The following is a 21443-nucleotide window of genomic DNA, read 5'->3' as shown; positions in this document are numbered from 1 at the left end:
ACTTAAAAATTATCCATTGTCTGGACTTTTTCCATCGTCTTTGTTTAAAAGAAGAAAATCACGACGTTTCGGCAACTGGCTGTTTCCGTCTTCAGGCGAGAGGTACCTACTCAGTTGGGTCCGTTCGTCTATGGAAAAAGTCCAGACAATGAATAATTTTAAGCAGATATAACCAGTTTAGGAATGTAAATTACTCTCTAAAATAAACTTCATTTGAAAATTCCATATCTATAAAAACTGTTTAGGAGTTACAGAATGTTATAGTACATGTTAAATGGAAACATACGACATTTTTCGGGCATTTCATACTCAAACAAATGTTTCAAATGACAACAAATGTATTAAGTAAAATAGCGACTTCCAAATTGTAAATCCGTAACAAACTTTTTCTGGACATACGATTCGTAAACTCAGATCAATCAACTAAATCGTACTTGGGCCTTGTGTACCATTCGTAACAGGCTGTAGGACCTCCCCTTGTCGGCGGTCCGCAACTGCTCATTCGGTATATTCACAGCTACCCTCCACATCTGGAGGAAGTTTCCACGAAAGAACCTGATGACATGTCATTCCTTCAAAAAGTAAAGTTTTTTGGAGAACATTTTTATAGACCGCCATTACCAAATTTAATAAAAATCCTTTTGGCATACGCGGAAATAAAACGTGCAGTTTGATATACTGGCGCATTAGACCTCTCTCTCTCTCTGTCCTACACGTAATTGGCATACAAGTAGAAAATGCCCGTTTAAATGCAACGGGGAATAATTAAGTTATCTTCGTCTCTTACTCCCATGTTATTTAATCATTTTCTTCAGTCATATTATGAGAACTGCCTAATGTAAGCAGCACTTGCAAAACAGTACATTTTGCCAACTGGTATTATTATGGAGAACGTTTAGGCCTCTGTAAACGTAAGAAAACATAAAAAAGGTCTTGTGTTCTCTGTTCACTTTGTCGTTATCCTAACGTTACTTTACAGCGTGTTCACATTACGCTAACAGTAACGCACTTGCATTTAACCCTCTGAAGCCGAAGATCGTCTGAATATTATTTATGAATTCAGTCCGTACCGCGAAGAAAACACTACACCTCACCATTACGAAAATCAGCTGGTTAACCCTTTGAAGCCGAAGCTCGTCTTCATAATATTTACGAATCCAGACCGTACCGCGAAGAAAACACTTCACTTAACCATTAGAAGTCGAATCAGGCGGTACCACATAAGATTTAACAAAAGAACATCCCGGTCAAAGCCTTAATCAGAGTGAAAAAGAGGTCATCGATACAAAATTGATCATGAGATTTACAATCGAGTGGTCGAGGAGACGCGTAATACAGATTTACGTTTGGGACTTTTGATTTTTGAATGAGTAATACAAGAGACGTGAGTTAGAGGCGAGGCGGACGAAAGTCGGTACAAAGGAACGGGAAGTTGAACTTTAATTATTATCTCCTTTGTATTAAATTCGGAGCTAAGATAATTATCTAACGAGGTATCAGTCAGTACAGTCTGGAGTTGGGCTCACAGAGAATTGAATTTTAAATATCAAAGGAGCTAATGTAGAAAACTGGACCACTACGAAGAAGTACCTATTTTAAATACACTTTTAGTCTTCAAACGGATTCCTTCATAGGAATAAAATGGAAATGAAGTAATGTATTTGACTGTAAATAAAGCACTCGATTCGAAAGTAATGATAATTTATTGCTTCAGACTTTGTTACAGAACACTTGTTCAATAAATTAAAACATCTTGTTATATCTTTATTAAAGGTACAAAATTCAACAAGTGTTTTGGCGGTGTTACGAAAAGGATTTCTGTATCAAGAACACAATTCTAATGGTTCCTGTAATACGAACACTTACCTGCTGTATCCGTTGTCGCAGTGTAAAAATTCTTTTTCCGACTTCCATATCGAAGTTTGAACCTGCCTGAATATGTGCTTGGATGACAAATGCAACGTTCGGAATAGTTCAGTGGTCAGACTTTTGACCCGGAAAATACAGAGTAAAGACAATGTACAGTTACTAACTTCCTCAACTTTTACCTGACTCGTAAAAGGACGTTTGTGTGTGTCTTTCGATAATATTCGATAGAACTCTCGAACTTTCATAAAACATCGTCGATCGGATTCCATGATTTTAGAAGTGAACGTCTAACGCTTTGGAGCACGCATCTGAAGATGGATGTCTTCTGGGTTGTTGCGCCGTGTAGTCTGGTAGAAATTTACCGACGTTTCAGAGGTCATACTGCCTCCGTCATCAGAGTATGAAGATTTCTGTCTTCTGCGTTGTTGCGCTGTGTAGTCTGGTCGATGTTTACCGACGTTTCAGAGGTCATACTGCCTCCGTCATCAGAGTACGAAGATTTCTGTCTTCTGGGTTGTTGCGCCGTGTAGTCTGGTAGAAATTTACTGACGTTTCAGAGGTCATACTGCCTCCGTCATCAGAGTTTGAAGATTTCTGTCTTCTGGGTTGTTGCGCTGTGTAGTCTGCTCGATGTTTACCAACGTTTCAGAGGTCATACTGCCTCCGTCATCAGTGCGATCGCCCCAGAGAGCAGCAATATTTAGATTTTCCGCCGTGAAAACATCAAATCCTACCAGACATCTGACATTCGGGAACTCTTTTAATTTCGCAAACAGACTATTAATGGATTTCGTATGATTCTAAAAACAAAGCTTTATTGTTTCTCAAAAGCCAGTAATCAGGGTCTTTAACTACGAGGCGTTGTGTTTTGGGGCACGAACTGAATGTGTAAATCTCACTTACACTCAGTTCCTGATTTCAAAGGGCTAAAAATATAATCCACACGGCAAAGTCTTTATTGAGAATTTGACAACTACTCAGATTCTTCCTGCCTCGAAAGTTCATAAAATCCCGCTAATGGCATCTAACTTAAGCTAGATGAAACCTGTACACTTCACAAGTAATCTCTCTCACCTTCATTTTAATGTTATCCTTACATCTATGCTTAGATATATCATTTAATTCTTCTCTTCAGATTTACGATTAAAATTCTGTAGGCATTTCTTATTTTCCACATACGCGACCCGCAAACAAGAGAGATGGCTGAAGAAGCTAGTGGATCCAACTTATGCACAGTAAGAAATCAAAATGCGTGTTTTGGGGTACACATTTGTCACACTTAATTTCTCACTGCTTGTTATTGGAATTGACTGAGACAATATTTCTACAGAAATGCGATCGCTAACGGACCAATTATCCATTCCCAGATGATTCATGAGTGAATATGAAGAAACACGTTAGGGACACGGAAAAATGACTCGAGAAGCTCCTAGAGCCAGTTATTCCACCGCAAATCTCACAAGGGCTGAACTGGGCCTCAGAAGTGAGGGCTGAGCAAGTCTGCACAGCGGTAACTCTCAATGGTACACACTTCGATATTCTTTCGATTCTCAATCCGAGTTACCCGCTACCATCCTATCTCGGTTGATGCTGTCAAAAGTTCTGCAAGATGGCAGTCGCGTACTTACCTTGGACGCGGTCCGCTCTTGATTTACTAGGGGGTACAGTCTCTCGGCTCTCAAGAACGGGCGCCTTCTGTGGTTTGTCGCCTTCGACACTCTCCTCATTGCTACGCCAGTAGACCGTTGCAATGGTGGCCAGACATTTGAGTTTCATGTCACCTCGACGGAAGTGTTTCGGCTTCACGCGGAATTCTAAACCCAAAATGGCAGTCTCTAAACCTTCCCTTCCGGTGTAGACTATTTCCGGTCCTTGGAGAAAAGTGCTGTCGGCCTGTCGAAAAAAAAAATATATACAACTTTGGTTGAGCCTTGAATGATATCACAAGGTAGTTAAAACCCATACATCAGCGTAAGTTACTAGAAAATTTCCTGTTAATAATAACGGGGAAATGTAAAGTAGTACTTAAAATACAGGGTGATTCAAAAGGTTAGGGCCAAACTGAAGGAGCGTATAGAGGGACTCAGAGAGAACAACTTTCGAATAGGAATCCACGTCCTCCGAAGTTATCCTGAGTCAGTCCAGGCCATTGAAGGTAGGGAAGGCTGATAACATACAGCTGAAATAATCGTACTTTGCTATTCTCCTACTAGCTTCATTTTGTTTTAAGACACCAGTCACTATCAACTCTCAAACACAACGTAAACAGCCGAGGGGCCTCTGTAGAATCTGACGGGATACGTGGGGTTCAAAATTATCCCTACATAATATATATATTATGAATATCCCTACCTACACAAAAAAGTGTTACCGAGTGTTAGGATTTTCAGTGTAACTGAAATAATCGTAAAATTTTAGTGTTGAAAAGGAATACTGCAATGCAGTTCCGTGGTCCTCTTACTCACCTGTTCTCCGTTGATAAACCACATGAGTTGAGCCGCTGGTTTGGACCTTCCGGACGTGCAGTTAACTCGAACCGTGTCCCCGATCTGATACCGTGGCCGACCGCCAGTAATCCTGGGGCCTTCTTCCGGCAACGCTACAACACAACCGTATTTTGAAATAACATAACACTTAATACATATATACTGGTAGAAATGGCCCGTTGGATTTCAACCGGCAATGATCGCTTTCGTATCTTAATCTCATATTGCCCCAATATTTTTATTCCGTTCTTAACTTTATAATCTGCAAAGGCACATCTAAAACCTGCCTAACAGGAGCAGCATTTGCAGAACATAACTTTCTGCCACTTAGCATCACTACTGAAAACGATGTCCATGCATTCCAGAGTCATATAAATAAATAAATAAATAAATAAATAAATAAATGTATCTGTGGTACTCGGGTTATAAATGATGACTCCAAAATTGGTCATTTGGAAGTAATAAGAGTTCTTGCTAATTTTCTGGAAATATAATCCACCATTTTTAAAATTCTGTTCGTATCTTACGTATTGAATTCAGGACTTCCATGGGTGTAAACAATGCCCTTCCTCTACACTTACATTAAAATTATTTATAATTCTCTATAATATGACCCCCAGTTATCTAAATTAATCCCCCTAAATCGATAATTTATTTCAGAATAGGACAAAATCTAGTATAGAATTGTTCGAGTAATGGGTATCTGAGAAAAAGCATACGCAATTTTCGTGTTTAAACGTTTATGATTTATGGTGATTTCGGTTTGTATAAAAAGGTGTTTTGGAGTGATATAAATGAACGCGGGAAGAATATCGGATGCTTTCCAAAGCAAAGCACTCTGAATGTACCGCGCAGCAGAAGGAATAAATCGCATAATGGGGCAAGATCAGCGCCAGCTGTTGCTACCGAGGGGGCTCAGCCTCAGGGTGGAAGTTAAGATTTTTTTATTTGCCAGAGAATCTTCAGTTATAGGAAATGCAAAATATGCTGAAGATTAAAAAAAAAATAAACCTTTGAATTCGAAACTTGTCTAAATAGTCCTTACCGCAAAGAAAACACAAGTCTTAACCATTTTAAAGACCAGCTAGTTAACGTTATTTAAGGAAATAATCGCCGTTCATATTGAGAATGAATCGACGGTGATATAAGCGTATTTAAGCTTGCTTTACATAAATAATCATACTTAGAAAAATCAGTTTTTATCTACATGAAACGAGTCCATGGTGAGCCCAAGAACTATTTAGATTGCAAAGAGAAAACTTCGTGATCCTGCCGAGGATCGAACCAAGGTCTTTCAGCTCGTGGCACAGTGATTATACCGGCTCAGTAACAGTATCTGAAGGAGGGAAAGAATGTTTAAAGTGTTAAAAGAACGGTTTTACGATTAAAGACGAAATAAATGTTGCTGCAGAGGACAGATGAGATAGGGGAGCTGTAATTTGCCACCTCTGACTTTCTGTAGCTAAAGTCAAAGTAACTGGTTTAAACTATGAGGTAACGTAAAACCTTCAGACTGTGTGTCAGGTACTGAACGCGAGTGTAGTCACTAAGCCTTCTTCTTACTAACAAGGTGTCCTTTACCACTGTGCGTATTCCAGTTTCCTCACTGGAATCCTCCTACAGGATCTGTAAGAAAGCCTTCGTGTGCCAACATCTGATATACTTCCATTATAAGATCTATTTGCATAACACCAACTTCCATTACAAGTTTCTTTGCCTATAATTCATCCACTTTTACTGAATGACGCGACCCTGACATTAACTTAGAAGAAAATTCTCTAGAAAACGGCAGATATTTTCTATAATCTGAAGCAGTGATACCAAAGTGCGTACTGATATTGTTGTGGAAATACCATACAAACATCTGTATATGTGTATGTGTACATTATAACAAGTTAGGATATGTACGCACCGCGTAATAATTGTGGGGCGTTCGCAAGAATCTGGTAATTGTGAACTGTATCAGATTTGGAGCAAGGATTTCTAAAAATGTAGATCACATGTGATGATGACCCAGTGTTAGATATTACAGCAGCATGTCTAAGGAGAAGTGGGAACACGAATTTGAAGTCAGTCGACAACTTATTTTCTGTGTACTTGTAAGAAGAGCGATGTTTTTTTTTTGCAATTAACTACCCTAATTGATACAAATACATTATTTACCTACATTTATTTTAAAGACACTGGTATAGAATTAAAAATCTCATAAAAATATATCTCTTTTTAAGAACAAAATCGGTAAGAACATTGCAGCTTGCAATTCTGTTGATTTCAGAGTGCCTGCAATGTTTGTAATGCATTATGAATTTTTCATCCATTGCAGGATGCATGATTTCCGCATAATTACTAAATTTTTATCTCACAAGTTTTTCATATTTATTACATTGCCTGTGTATTTAGTTTAACCTAGGTCGGACACCGTAGGGATTTTGGAGTCGGACATAAAACGTAAAAATTGGGTTGGTAATTCCCAGGACGGTAATAACTAAGTAACTTAGACCAGTCTTGCTTTTTATATATTTTGCGTCATTATTCAGTTGCTACGTTACTGCTGCTAGTGTCGAGTATTTAAAATGGTTTGAATCCCAATTTCTGAGTGTATTTCAGCATTTTCATGTGTTATATTGTCATGATTAGGTAAGGGCCTAGCGATACGCTGATCCCCTTTCAAGGGTTTTTGTTACATCCTATGTCTAATGTAATTATTTCAGAATTAATTTTGAATAGGGGCACACCTGACCACTGTCAATCACAGCTGAAATATAAAGTAGGCTATTGTATTACGGAATGTGATCTTTTTGGGTTTGTGAAGTCGTGTGGATTTGTAAACGGTTACCAACAGTATCGCCTTCGCATTCAGTACAGAAGTGAAGAAGTAGTCGATAAATTCCTCCGAAACGTTTGTAACTTTCTACAGGTCTACGTCACTCCTTAGCCCAAGAGACCACATTCAACATTTTCACCGCTGTTGAAACCTCGAACCTCAATATAGGTCTACTGCTTTGCTTTGCTTTGCATTGCTTTGTTTTGTTTAGAGTCAAAGTTCCGCTTTCAACACTACTAGAGCCTTCCTGCAGGACTCAGATATGGGTTATGCGATACGCCCCTTTGTAGGCGAATCCCGTGGGATAGCTGAACTAGACGGTGTCAGCTGGAACACAATTTGTCTCATCATGCTTGGCCTGCTCTGAAATAGAGACGTCTGATGTTCGACTCACGAGTGTCACATTTTTGTGCTGTATATTAACCCTTTAGAACCTAGTGGTAATTATAAATCCGGCCTGCGTGAACTATTAGTAACTCGAATTTTGTATTTATTCGTTACGTGTGATTCTTAGTATAAACAGCTATAGATTTCTATCTTTGTAATATAGACTATTTGTGTTTTCTTCGCGGTACGGACTGGATAAGTAAATATTAACTGCGCGTGCTTCGGCTTAAAAGGGGTTAATTTTTTTTACAGAAATAATCGCTGTTTACAGTGAGGTTCATGAATACAGAACGCGGACTAAACTGGCTGTTACATTAGGTGGTACAACTAATTTAGACTGGATTTTAAAGTTGATATAATTGCGTCATATTGTGAATTAAAATTTAATTATTCGTGTTTTTTTCCGTCTAATCACAATTGTATATAAATAAAATTATACATAAGATATTAAAATATCATTTACATATTTGGTACATCTTTTTACTACATGTTTCGGTTACATTGAACCATCTTCAGGTGTAAAGTTAAAAGTTAAAAATTATAATCTTATAAACTAAAACTTAATTACTGTTGTTGTGTAACTTCTAATGATGTTTACATCCAAATTCATTGGAGTGAGGGTATATTTTGAAGTGATAGTGGTTTAACATTGGCCTGTAACGTAAATAATTTAAAATATTTTTAAATATTACTGAACTTGAACTTTTAAAGGTTTAATAACACACCAATCTAAGAAAGTCTCATACCTGGAAAATGTAGGACTTTATTTGTTGGAAGAGCATTGCTTTTACCATTGATAAACGGGAATTTATGACAGATGTCAGCCTTCTGGGATGTTGCAACATGTAGTTAGTCTAGTGCAAGTTGACAGATCTTTGAGAGGTGCGTACTGCCTCCATAATTGCCCTGATGAAGGAGGCGGTTAGCACCTCCGAAAGACTGTCATCTTCATATTAACCGAGAAGCTCAAATCACACTTAGATCTGTAAGGATTCTACACAGCCAGATGCTAAGATAAAAATGTAGTCTCTTTAGCCCATAATCGTCACTGATTCAATAATTAACAATTTACATTAATTATCTCCTAACTGAAATCGTATATGTAAGACCTAACACTGTTACAGGAAATCAGAAATGAATCCGCATTTTTATTCTAGGCGATGGCCAGTGCAGTGCCTCATAAAAATTCTGATTTTAATTTTGAAATTCTGGATCATAAGTCGTAGTTTTTTTTGCTTAATTCTATCAATGAAGTAGCCATCTCAAAGTATCTCTGCTCAAAACAAAACGAAAACGAATTAGATGTTGTATGGGAAAATTCAAATGTTTGTACCCGCCACATTTTTAACGTTTGAGGCGAACTGAAATGGCCTTAATTTTTTTTTTAAGAAAACTTTCTTTCGTATATCTGCAGTTATTTGTGCTACATTCGCCCGCAGTAACCTGGAAACACCAGGAAAGCACAAGCAATTTATGGCGAGAAGCAAAATTTCTGCTGTCAGAAAGTCTTCAACTTCTGCCAAGTTACTTAGACTGGCAGCGACATTGTAGGAACTTAACAGCTGAAGTTGACGAGCAGCTGAAAACTCAACCAACTTAGAACAGACAAGTCACTGCTTGCACTTTCCTCTCTCCGTCTGTTCTTATCCTTGTCTCGTTTTTACTCGATGTTCTTTTTAATGTTTTCGCCCGCATGTGTCCATCTTCTCCATGTTATTTGGTACACAGCCTACTAACACTTTTCAACAAATATCATTAGGATGATAAAGTCAAGGACGAGATGGGTGGTGCATGTAAAATGCATGGGAGAAGTGAGAAATACGTGCAAAACTGCAATAGGAAGGGATGAAGACCTCGTAAGAGATCTGGGCCTAGACAGAAGGGTTGAACTGAAACAGATTTCAAGAAAATACAATTACAGAAATTTAACTGAATTCATATAAGGACAGAAATAATTTAAATTTTAATAACACGGGTCGCATTTTTTCTCAAAATAAAATAACACAAACGACGAGGGAAAAATTAATCTTGGCAATATACGTGTAAAATACAGGAGAAAACATCTTTCGTTTTATGAAACAGCATTTTCAGAATGATTAGAAACATAAATTTCAGCGGTTAGAACGCTGGCCTTGTAATCCTGGGGCCTCGGGTTCGATTCACGGCGGTGCCCAAATTTATAACTTGTGTTGGGCAAGGTCGTGGTCTAGGCAACACGGAGTTTTCCTCCGTGGCATCCCAACAATTACTCCATTCACACACAGAAGAAGGCAATGGCAAACCACTTCTGGATCATCTGCCAAGAACGTATATGAACAGGTCCCAGTCCGAGAAAAGGATGGAAGGATCCTGTTCATATGGACCTGTCGTCAGACAGAACACTAAATAATAATAATTAAAGATAAAACCTCTTAAGTGGGTGAAATATTCAATCGAAAACAAACCTTAATTACAAGTGTACGATGAAATATGTTTTATTTTAAGTTGGATATTTAAATTTTAAAATTATGAAATTATCTTCAGTCGTAGACGCAGTCACTAATGCTTTTTAATACGGAACGATCCTTACACAAAACAATTCACCAAAGGCGTTTTACATAACGTACTAACAAAATAAATAATGCAGATTTAGAGACTGAGAGTTGTTTGTTACTCTGGAATCAGCAACAACTTTATTTTCGAGATTCAATTATGAATGAGCAGTTTCAGCCATTCTGCATCGCCCGTTTCCCCCCCCCCTCCCCCTCTTGAAAAAAGTTGTGTTTTTCTTTATTCCCCTGAGTTCCGGTGTCTGTCTCTCTTTAAAAGTAAATCTCTGTTATACGAACACAACGCGTATAGCCGTTCCTAGTTCAAAATGCCTTTTTCTTCATCCTTTGCAAGTTTCAGCCGCGTAGAAACATTTCGCAAGTTTTCTTTTTTGCATGCCAAGAGAATGAATTTTTCATAAAATATTAGCGTAGGCCGTACATATCCCCATTATAAATGTTGCAACCTCGTGGTTATTTCACCTCCATTCCACTACCAGAAGCGCAGGCTACAAGCCAAAACCAACGTTACAACTTAACCGTACATTCCTGCTTCGCGAATTCAGAGTTACACAAGCACACGGTTGTAAAAATCACATGGAATCGTGAACACATTTTATAAAATAAATAAACAACACACTTCAATCAGCATGTTCAAAACAGCTCAATTTCGAAATCACATAAACAAGTATCAGAAACTGATAGAACCCGCAAAAATTTAAAAACAAATTTGAATATTTTGACATGAGTTCCACGACTGCGTATTGGGACATAATATATAAAAGAAGCCATTAGAAGGCAGAGCTTAAATTTGTTACTTCGGAAGGGACTCCTATTTTTTTAACCCCTCGCTGAGGATCGGGGTAATGAACTTAATCCGTTTTACAAAGTAGAACTTGATGTTAGGAACACGGACATGGGATTTCGTAATTTTGAAAATTGGTTTAATGACGGACTGTTACTGAAGCTTACAGCTGGAAGGTTGTGACAGCGACTACGATACCAGCGTGACTGTAATTGTCATTACTGTCACCCTGTTCCAGGGCGGTCCTGGAATACGTAGGAGCCCAGCGGTGAATAGTCTTTCTAATTAGGCAGGTCTCTGGTTCGAATTCCTCCTCAGACATTGCCTACCATTCCTCTGGTTTCCACTGTCTTCCTCAGTCCATACCTCTGAAGGACTCTGCTTCGTGGGGTTAGAGAATATTTTTAAATTTAGCTTTTACGAAAGAATATGAAAATATAAATAATTCTGAACTATTGTATTTTGAAATCAAGAGGTTTTATCCTAAAATATCGTTCCGATAACACGTCACTGATGTCGTTGAATGTACTAAAATGATGGCAGTTAATTTATGTTAATAAACGATCAGTAAAACGTTTGATTTTCTTTATATGATGTTTGTAGAACGAAGGTAATTTTTCCAGATATGAGAGGAATCCAAAATATGCAAACCGATATGGCAGCACTGATTATAACTGCAAGGTTCGTGACCATGCCGACGTACGAGTGGCTTATTCCTGCCTCGCTGGCTCGTGTGTACACACTCCGATGTATGCTGTTTCAGAAATGCTAACTAAATGCACATATTAGCAAATGGTACATGTTTCATCAGGCAATGAATACGAAGACCAACCCATTAACTTATGAACAGATCTATGATTGCGTCTCCCTAAATTCTAGAGGCACGTTACAACTGTCAGTGCCTCAAACAGTTCTTGGTTTCACAGTCAGCGAACACAAGACAGAAATACAATTATGCCTGAAGCTAACTTGTAACACATTCCTTAAATATCAAACGATAGTCTTCATTTCATATTTAAAACGTAAAGTTTGTAGCATTCAGAACTAAATTCAAAAGTGGCCAAACACAAGTTTCTAGCCATTAGAATATCAAAAGAAGGCCGATTTCATAATAAAAATTCGGACAGATCCACCGATTAACACTGAACAAATATTCAAAACATGTCCTCCACGTAAGTCTGATGCAAGGAAGGCACAGATGTTAAAAGAAAATCATGTGATACAAGGTCATTGGAGTTCAGAACGGAAATCCTCAAATGTCGTACACATACCAATGCATCTTTTCATTTTTCGAAGTGTGTGGTTTATGTAATGATGGTCACAGAAGCTTAAGACTACATAATTTCAGACGATAAAACAATTATGTAAGACTTGAGGTTCTCACAGCGGTGAGTATGAAGATTTCCGTCTTCTGGGTTGTTGCGCTGTGTAGTCTGGTCGATGTTAACCAACGTTTCAGAGGTCATACTGCCTCCATCATCAGGGCGATGAGTATGAAGATTCCTGTCTTCTGGGTTGTTGCGCTGTGTAGTCTGGTCGATGTTAACCAACGTTTCAGAGGTCATACTGCCTCCGTCATCAGGGCGATGAAGATTTCTGTCTTCTGGGTTGTTGCGCTGTGTAGTCTGGTCGATGTTAACCAACGTTTCAGAGGTCATACTGCCTCCGTCATCAGGGCGATGAATATATTCATATATATGGTTAACATCGACCAGACTACACAGCGCAATAACCCAGAAGACGGATATCTTCATACTCTGATGACGGAGGCAGTATGACCTCTGAAACGTTGGTTAACATCGACCAGACTACACAGCGCAACAACCCAGAAGACAGGAATCTTCATACTCATCGCCCTGATGATGGAGGCAGTATGACCTCTGAAACGTTGGTTAACATCGACCAGACTACACAGCGCAACAACCCAGAAGACAGAAATCTTCATACTCTGATGATGGAGGCAGTATGACCTCTGAAACGTTGGTTAACATAGACCAGACTACACAGCGCAATAACCCAGAAGACGGATATCTTGATAAAACAATTAATTAACAACGATTTCTAATGGACTAGGCGATCTTCGGACCGAAATCTGAAACTCTAGACCTCCCGAATAGTTTTAGGAAAGATCATTAGATGACTCGTCATGTGGCTATAAAGTCCTTCAAGTTAAACACTGGAAGAAAATCATGGGCGATATGAAAGACGTTGTGTTGGGTCATCTTCATCGGAGGATAATAATTCCTCAATATATAAGGCGTTTACATTATCAGCGATGTCCGACTGGGACATAATATGCGTCCCTTACTTAAATTTACATTCAGACTTTCTTTTGATCAAGTCTGTGTGTTTCAAAACATATTTGAATCCAGGTACTACGCACGCACGCACGCACAAAATTACATACATACATTTTGTACCACAAACACACCACTAATTGATATAAACCTTAATGTATAGATTCTAAATGAATATTTAAAAGTAATTAGTCACAGTTATTCACAAAGCAGCTTTTGAACATTTGACTTTTAAATGTATGAATACGCGGAACGCGAAATTCGTTTCTAGTAAAATAAAATACCAATCACTTGGAATTTAGTAGTAATTGATTATCATAGGTGGGTGCAGAGAGTTAATTAGCTGTGTGGTCTACTGATCCTTAATACGACCGAAGAGTTAATGAACCACGCAAATATGTCGTTAGTGACAACTACTTGCTGGTACACATTCATGCATATCAGATTCCGTCAGAACGAAACAAACGGCAATCCACGCAAAAAGGAGCTAAGTCCGCTGTAAGCACAGTATTGAAAAGGCTCTCCGCTACCAACATCTTTGGAGTAAAAAGTGCTCCGACATGACCACGCAGAGGGAGGAATCTCTAAGCAGTGTTGGTACATGGTGCACAGACACTGACGTTATCGGGCTACAGACATTGCGGGCATTTGAGGATATGTCGAAAACGCGGTTTTGGGCACCCTTGAGAGAGTGAAGGACCACAGTTCGTTCGTCATACTTTCCGAGTTAAAAATAAACATCTTGAAGCACACACCCCCTAAAAATAAAAATTGTACAAACATTCTTTCAGCTTAACAAGTATTTATAAAACGGACTCTCAGAAAGAAAAATTGTTGCCCGGATTTCGGGAAAAATCCGCGTCGAAGTTTTTTTTTCCCCAATGTTTCGGCATACTTTGCTGATGCCATGTTCAGGGTGAATGTGTACCGGAGATTTAGAAACCATTCGACATACCAGGCAGTAAGTGGCGAATAGGGTGCGAAAGACTAGTTTTATAGGACATTCATTTATTTTTTAATTCAACGCTTCAAAACCAAATCGTAACCATTAATGTAACAGCTGTTATGACCATCAACAATCCTGCACTTTGCGAGCTATTTACGAGTTTCATACGGTCCTCACTGTAAACAGTGGTTACTTCCTTGAACTGAATTAACAGGTTGAGCTTTGTAATGGTAAAGAGTTGTGTTTTCTTTGCGGTACGTACTAAAGTCTTATATAAATTATTTTGACGAACGTCAGCTTCAAAGGGATAAATTACTTATTTATTAATTCCTGTTACACACTGAGAGTGAGGCGTTCTTTGTATCGCTGTGAAAGTCGTGAGTAAGGAAACAGATACATACAGAGCTGGCAATTATAAGAACTCTTAAATGTCCCTCTCGTACATGAAGTTAAAACTAATTAAAACATGAAGTGCATCTAAGGGCAATGTACGTACTGCTGGGTCTACAGAAATTTTGAACACCCACACAAACACGTACACAATACACGGAAACAATATTGATTTGATTAGCAATTTGAATGCGAAATACTGGAATGCTTGGGGAAATGACCATCCATTATTCAATTATCCACTTCTGCACGGCTCGTACAGTCCCAGCCTTTCAGTGGTACATCACGAGAACTGACGTCACGTGGTCGGGCAGGCTTACTCGGCGCCAACTCATAAGCTGCAAGTAATATTTCAGTAAAATCACAGACTAATAGAAGGTAATAAAAATATGAATATTACAAGAGTAAACATGGGATTAAGCGAACACACGAAGACGGGGGTATAAGATACTTTAAGGCAGAGGCGATTAGCAGAAGACTATGCAAATAAGGAAAGAAAGTTTTAACAGTAAAGTACAGGAGCGTCGTATAACAATAAGTAATGTATAAATTCCGCTTTGGGGAAATAAACCGTGTAGAGTATTTAAGATTTTCTAGCGTTTCGTCAGGCACTACATCTGCTATCTTCAGGATAAATGTCTCCCTGGGGACAATCGATGGAATGCAGAGTTAGAAAACCTAAGATAAACTGTACTAATAACTACATTAAAATATCTGGAAAGAGTCAAATGATGTGTTCTACGTTTGTTTTAAATGTGTCCTTTGTAATCTGTCATGTTCCTTACTGCACACTCAAATCCACTGCAGCAAAGCCTACTTCAGACTGAAATGGAATGATAATTTTATTTTAATTTATTAAACATACGCCATGTTGGAAAAAGGGTTCACAAGGAAGTTCTAGGACATTTTATACGATGTTCCAAATTCGGATCAGTTAACTTTTCTATATAAAACTCCGTATATATATTTCTTATCCTGAATACGTAGATTTTCTAGCGAACTCTTGTTACGATTTAATACCTCATTTCATATAGTATATAAGTACAATAATATCACTAAAGTCACAATGCTGAGTTATTACGTATGTTTTAAGTGCGTAAGTGGACGACGTAGCATGTACCAATTACATTTATGAATTCACTTACGAACAAGAAGAAGAATATGAAGTTCATGACAGTAAATCGACTCGGTATAATACGAAACTTCATTTTTCTGAAGAGCAATGCCGTGTCTGGATATTCCAAGATGGTCTTTGGTGCGAAAAAAAAAAGAACTTTATATAAAATTTCTGATTTTCTCGAAGATGCTGTAACCTCCAAGTAGACCCACGGCAGTGGTAAGAATTATTCCTGACGGCACTCCCCCAGTCCTTTAGAGGGATGCTGGGTGACTTCTTTCAGAGCATCATTACGAGATAATTAGGGAAAATTGTACACCAACTAAGGGCTCTATCACAACCCCACATTTGAGGTATTTTATTTAAAGGTCATTTTGTTATTTCAGCCTAGTACAAGGAATTAACTCGTTGCTATGACACTGCCAATTATCCCTCTGATTTACTGTCAGCATCCCTAATGTTTAGAATCCGAGTTGGCTCAAGTTTAAGCTAATGATGCTCTTATTTTTATACACGATATCAAATAACCAATAAAATACACGCAATTGTAAGTAATTTGTCCTCTGAAAAAAACATGAAATAAAGTTCGTACAGTGTTTTTTTATATTCCGGGTTCGAATTTTGTCTTTAAAAATCAAACTCGTTATATCTTCCATCCCATGCGAAAAATGTGTAAAATTACCTTTTGTGATAACGTCCCTAAATTCGCATTAATTAAACGTTAGCAAACATTTTCACTGAATTTTATTACACACACTTTAAGTAAACTATTTCCCTTCTGTTTAAGAACAATGCTATTATTCACTGAGGCGTATTGAGACGTGGATTAAAATATCCGCAAGCTCCCAGACATCAGGACCACACGGATTAAATAGAACAGAGTTTTCGGCAACCTTGCACCCAGCGGGAAATGAACCCTATACCCACTGAACTGCATAATTCTTACCTTGACCAAGTGGTGGGGTTTGAATTACTGATTATGCCATACAGCGATTAATTTGTCCCGTCAAGGCCATTCGCCTTCTGCTTCTCGATGATTGCACAGGGCATCCAAACTTGAAAAAAAAGAACTACGGATTGTATGGAGCCTTCCTTCCAAAGGATCCGCCCATATGAAGTCAATTTTACGGGTTGTGAAGTAAGGAAGGTAATATCGCTGGCCGGACAATGGAATTGCCCCACACAACGTCATATAATGCGGGATGCAGGGTAGATAAAGAGCATTTCAAAAACAGCTTACTGTTGTCATAGTTATTTTTGTCAGAAGTTGGTAATTCTGTTATAACATCTCTTCGTGTTCTTATCTCCGATTGAATATATAACTTTTTGCTCATGTCGCGGTGTGAAGTTTGTGTGCAAACGTGTTGTTTTAAAGTGGAAAATTTTTTATGATATTTGTAGTGTTGACGTGTTTGTCATAAAGTTGTTTTTCGTCTTAATTACCTGTCCAGTCCTACGTCATAAGATGTTTATTTACCCAGAGGCAGACTTTGACAACGCGAGCCGTCCATCTCTTCGGGTGTTTTAACAAGTTGTGAAATATTTAGGAATCAAATTCACAGATGGGACTAACAAAAGAAGATCACATACACGAAACTTAATTAAAATTAATTTTGAGGTCTTTAGTATGTGTATTTTGAGCGAAACTAATTTACCATACCAGAGAGTTAAACATCATGTCCATGTCACCTAATTATAAATATTCTGTTTACTTTTATGATAAATCTTAAAGAAGGTTTGAAAATGGAAGATTCTTCTAAGACTTAATAACGATAAAAGAGCAAACAGATTTATGGGAATTTAATATGCATTTCATCAAATACAAAGTATTACAGTTACAATAATCCCTATTAAATCGAGAGGCTTAATCCTCAATTCCATTAGCGAATATGAGTTGGCATGAGTGGGGTACAAACCAAGGACGAAGAGAGATACGGATACAGAGCTTAAACAACAAAACACGAGGTTATTATGCCACGGTTGATCCAGCACCACACAAAACAAATAAGCAGCAATATTAATTACGGGAAAGGATTGTATAATAAATCAAACCACACCTCGAAGGCGTTCAATCAATATTTTAAAGAGAATGGGTTTTTCAGAGAAATTTATGTTGATTTTCTGAATACAAGTCTCAGGACATGACTAGCTTAAATGAATAAAAAAATCAGCCACAGATGTAACTTCATATTGTAGCGTCTTTCACAGAGTGTAATCTTTCGAAAAACTTGCAGTTACGCAGCTGGAAAATAAATTCTCTCTGTTATTTAGACAGAAACATTCATCAATTTATCGTATTCACAAAATCAAGACTTTGGACTTATCCTGATCCATTTCAATCCATTCTACACCCTGCGTACCAGCTCTCGAAAGGTCATCTATTCTTACGTTTTCCAAGTTGTCTTCTCCATTCAGTTGTCAAAACGAAAATCACTTACGCCTGCTTGCAAATGTCACATATTTAATCTTTTTTGATTTAGTCGCCGTAACTATAAAAAAAAATCTCGTAAAATAGGGGCTGACAACACCTGTCAACCTGACCCCAACCCAGTGTTTTCTTCCTGAGGACGGAGACAGAGTCCAATTACAGAAACGTCGCTTTTCATTAAAACTGGTACGACGAATAACGTTTAACAAGTCTGCCACTGTGACACTGTTTGATTTACAATTCTGATTTTGTCTTTAATGTTTTTAACATCCAAAAAATTCTGGATGAATACGAACTCTCCTTCCCCGGCCTTATCACCTAAAATTACCTGGTTTGAGCGAAAATAGGTATGAATGCTGCTTATTATCTGCTTTTAAACTGAGTTAGATGTAAATTCTTAACGAATGCAACTCTTTCACCTGGAGGCCTAAATAGTTTTTATTTTATTTATAATGGTGGATGCAAAACTACGTAGGCAAAAAAAAACGTATTTTCAAGCTCTGCGAACTCGAAATGGATCACTCATCCAGTCTCGTTTAACAAGGAAAAAAAAAACACAATTCTCTTTAAATGTATAATGCAATGTCCATCCCGTTGGCAAACAACATTTGTATCAGATAAACAGACGATGTACGGTTTAAAAGCGCGCTGTTATGCAATAGACAAATTTGTTCCTCCTAGTTAAAACTGCAGATGTCAAAGCTTACACTGCCCAAATCACATAAGCCTACGTCAAAGTCTCAGTCTATCCTAATTTAATGTAGGCAGTAATGCCCAGGTTAAGTAACTGACTCTAGATCGCATGGAACCCAATTTTTCGTAGTAGTAGAGACTTGTTTACCAACCAAACATTAATATATGCCCCCTGAAGCGTAGTTTCGTGATCCCTGAACAAAAACGTTTACGAATTTCCGCGAAGGTGTAATCCCTAATCGAATCTGTTCCTGATAGCAATACCTTCATCCCTGGACAGGTTTGTTGGGCATATATTGACTGTCAAAGCACAGGTATGAGCTAATTAGGGCAAATTATACACGTATTTCCGTCTTTCAGACGAGTTCTCAATTATACTATCGTTGCCCAGGTAATAGAATGACAATTACCTTAATAGTTTCTACATGTTATCCCGAAAGAAAGTTTGACATCTGCCCTAATGATGGAAGAAGGAAAGGTCTCTGAAACATATAAATTCCATACTTATATTGCCTGACATGACGTCACTGCACGATAAAATTGTGTTCTTAAAGATTGTATTTCACGTTATCATACGCTGTTTATTGTATTTACGTAATGACATTTAATCTGATTTATTTTAATGTGATTTAGTTTCTAATTTTTATGGAGAAATATTTTTAATGGGTTACTATCTTGTAACATGTCATTTGTTGGCAAGATTACCATCGTTGTCATGTTGCCAATTACACTCCTCAAAGAGGAATTTTTCTAACTATTAATGTTTTATCATGTAACTTATATCATGCTCAAGACGGGTGAGAAATATTTTATGTCATCTGTCTTCTGCGTAAAACTCGTAAAAATGTCGTTCCTGAAATCATAATTAAGCCCTACATGGTAATAATTCAGACGCGTAAACAAATTACAATCGTGAATCCACTTTTTAATACTTATTAGATTAAACGAGAGACGGTTTACCTGCTTAGTACACTTACCGCTTAATCTAATTTACACCTCGTATCATGTATCACTGGCTACATAATGTGGAAAATCACAGGATGTTCTGAAAAAAATTATAAGAACGTGTATCGTCCTCATGCAGATCAACAGATTTACCAGGAATTTTATGTCAGAGTGTAGTAATCGGTCTTTCCACATTTTCTGTGGGTGGCTGAGATATTTTCCATTTGGTCCACAAACGAAGGCTTATAGCTAGAAGCAAAATTCAAGTGGGAAATCGTTTTAAAATTCAAATTCACCAACATAGCAGAAATGTCTTTCCAATCAAGACTTGAAATATAAAGGACGATTTTTTTTTCAAGTTCTCACTAAACTCTTCAATTACAATTGAAATCATAAGAGCAGGGAACATTTTAAGGCGTCACACGTTGAGCCAAAGCACAGAAAATATTCTAGTTCACATATAAACCACAGAAAAAAAAAATCTTCTAATTCACATTTGAAAATACGAACAGCGGTAGTCCCTTTAAAACTCGCGAGCAGAACAAATGGTAGAAACTCTTTTCCGATTGGAACAATATGATGATAAAAAAATTCGTACACTGACACATTTATATGTGCCTGAAGAAAACCCAGTTAACAAATCCTTTGAAATTATTTTTACTCTGACCCGTATAGTTTGTTTGGAAGTCTGCCTGCTGTTAATTGTTAACTGCTTCGTATTTTGCTAACGAGAACTCTGAACGCGGTCAGCACTAAAGCTTAGAACTCAGTTCCACATTATTATTACCGACATCATTAGCGACTTGAACTGCAATGTAGCAAACATGAAAATGCTCGTAAACTGCCCTAATAAATCTTCACAAAGGGGAAACCTGAGTAGCAAACAGTGAAACTATTATCCGGCTCTGAAAACGTAATCATAGGTTTATTATATACACAGCAACGTATAATTTACACCAGAGTAGCACACAGCTGTTATTAAGAGATTATTTGATGGTTTTATCGATATCTTCCCCTGAAGAAAGTGATTAACTAAAAATTGTTGGAGGTCACGTTTAAAATCAAGGGCACATTAATTATTAAACTAAGTGATTCCATGTAATGGCTACATTAGAGTATAATATTTCAAGCACTTAAATGTTTAGTCCATAATGAGGCAAACGATTTGACTCTGTATAATGACGCAGTTGTTTGAATGGAGAACAAGAGCTTCGATCTTGAATAAACTTCAGATTTTTCTTTTGTGCGATTCGGAATTTTCGTGTAACCAAATCTGTGTTCATAAATTAAACATTCCATTTAATATGAAAACCCAAGAGGGCTGCTAGTTATTTAAAATCACAGCTTAATGTAAAAATCATACGAAATCCATAAGTAAACAATGCCCAGTTAACGAATTGTAAAAGCAGGAGGTATATATAGTTACCACCGTGCTTTAAAGTGTTAAGCGATTTTTTAAACACTTTGCAGTACCGAAACATAGCAGTAATATATTTCCAATCATCGAGTAATTTCATTGTTTTCATCATCGGAAGTCATTATTCTCTCTCTCTTTTGAATAATAACTGCTACACTGCGTAATTCGTTTGTCATTTCAACGCGATCTGTTTGATTAACTTGCACTCCATTGTAATTGCATCTGTGCGGAAATGTTTAATCGTCTGACAATGCACGGAGTTGCAGAATTCACATAAAAAGTCTCAGCGTAAACATAATCCAAAACTGTAT

The 21443-nt window shown here is 37.6% G+C and overlaps 1 protein-coding gene and 1 long non-coding RNA gene across 3 annotated transcripts in view; one reads left to right on the top strand and one right to left on the bottom strand.

The window, feature by feature from the left end:
* The window catches only part of beat-IIIc (beaten path IIIc), a 396529-nt gene that overhangs the window by 8185 nt on the left and 366901 nt on the right, over window positions 1-21443 (bottom strand). For both annotated transcript variants that reach the window (XM_022070997.2, XM_087347099.1), the window contains exons 4-5: window positions 4335-4468; window positions 3498-3762 (exon numbers count right to left, since the gene is read on the bottom strand). In XM_022070997.2, the coding sequence (XP_021926689.2) occupies window positions 3498-3762; window positions 4335-4468 (399 nt within the window). The remainder of the gene's footprint in view (window positions 1-3497; window positions 3763-4334; window positions 4469-21443) is intronic.
* LOC110833220 (uncharacterized) overlaps window positions 1-21443 on the top strand; it is a 153681-nt gene that overhangs the window by 57254 nt on the left and 74984 nt on the right. The gene's annotated exons all lie outside the window — the stretch shown is intronic.

Source organism: Zootermopsis nevadensis, unplaced genomic scaffold (genome assembly GCF_977971745.1).
Source record: "Zootermopsis nevadensis isolate Lab colony 2312 unplaced genomic scaffold, Znev_1.0 Znev_ptg000011l, whole genome shotgun sequence".
In the NCBI taxonomy this organism is placed as follows: Eukaryota; Metazoa; Arthropoda; class Insecta; order Blattodea; family Termopsidae; genus Zootermopsis; species Zootermopsis nevadensis.
The sequence above is the reverse complement of the archived record's forward strand: the minus strand, read 5'-3'. Positions and strand labels throughout refer to the sequence as shown.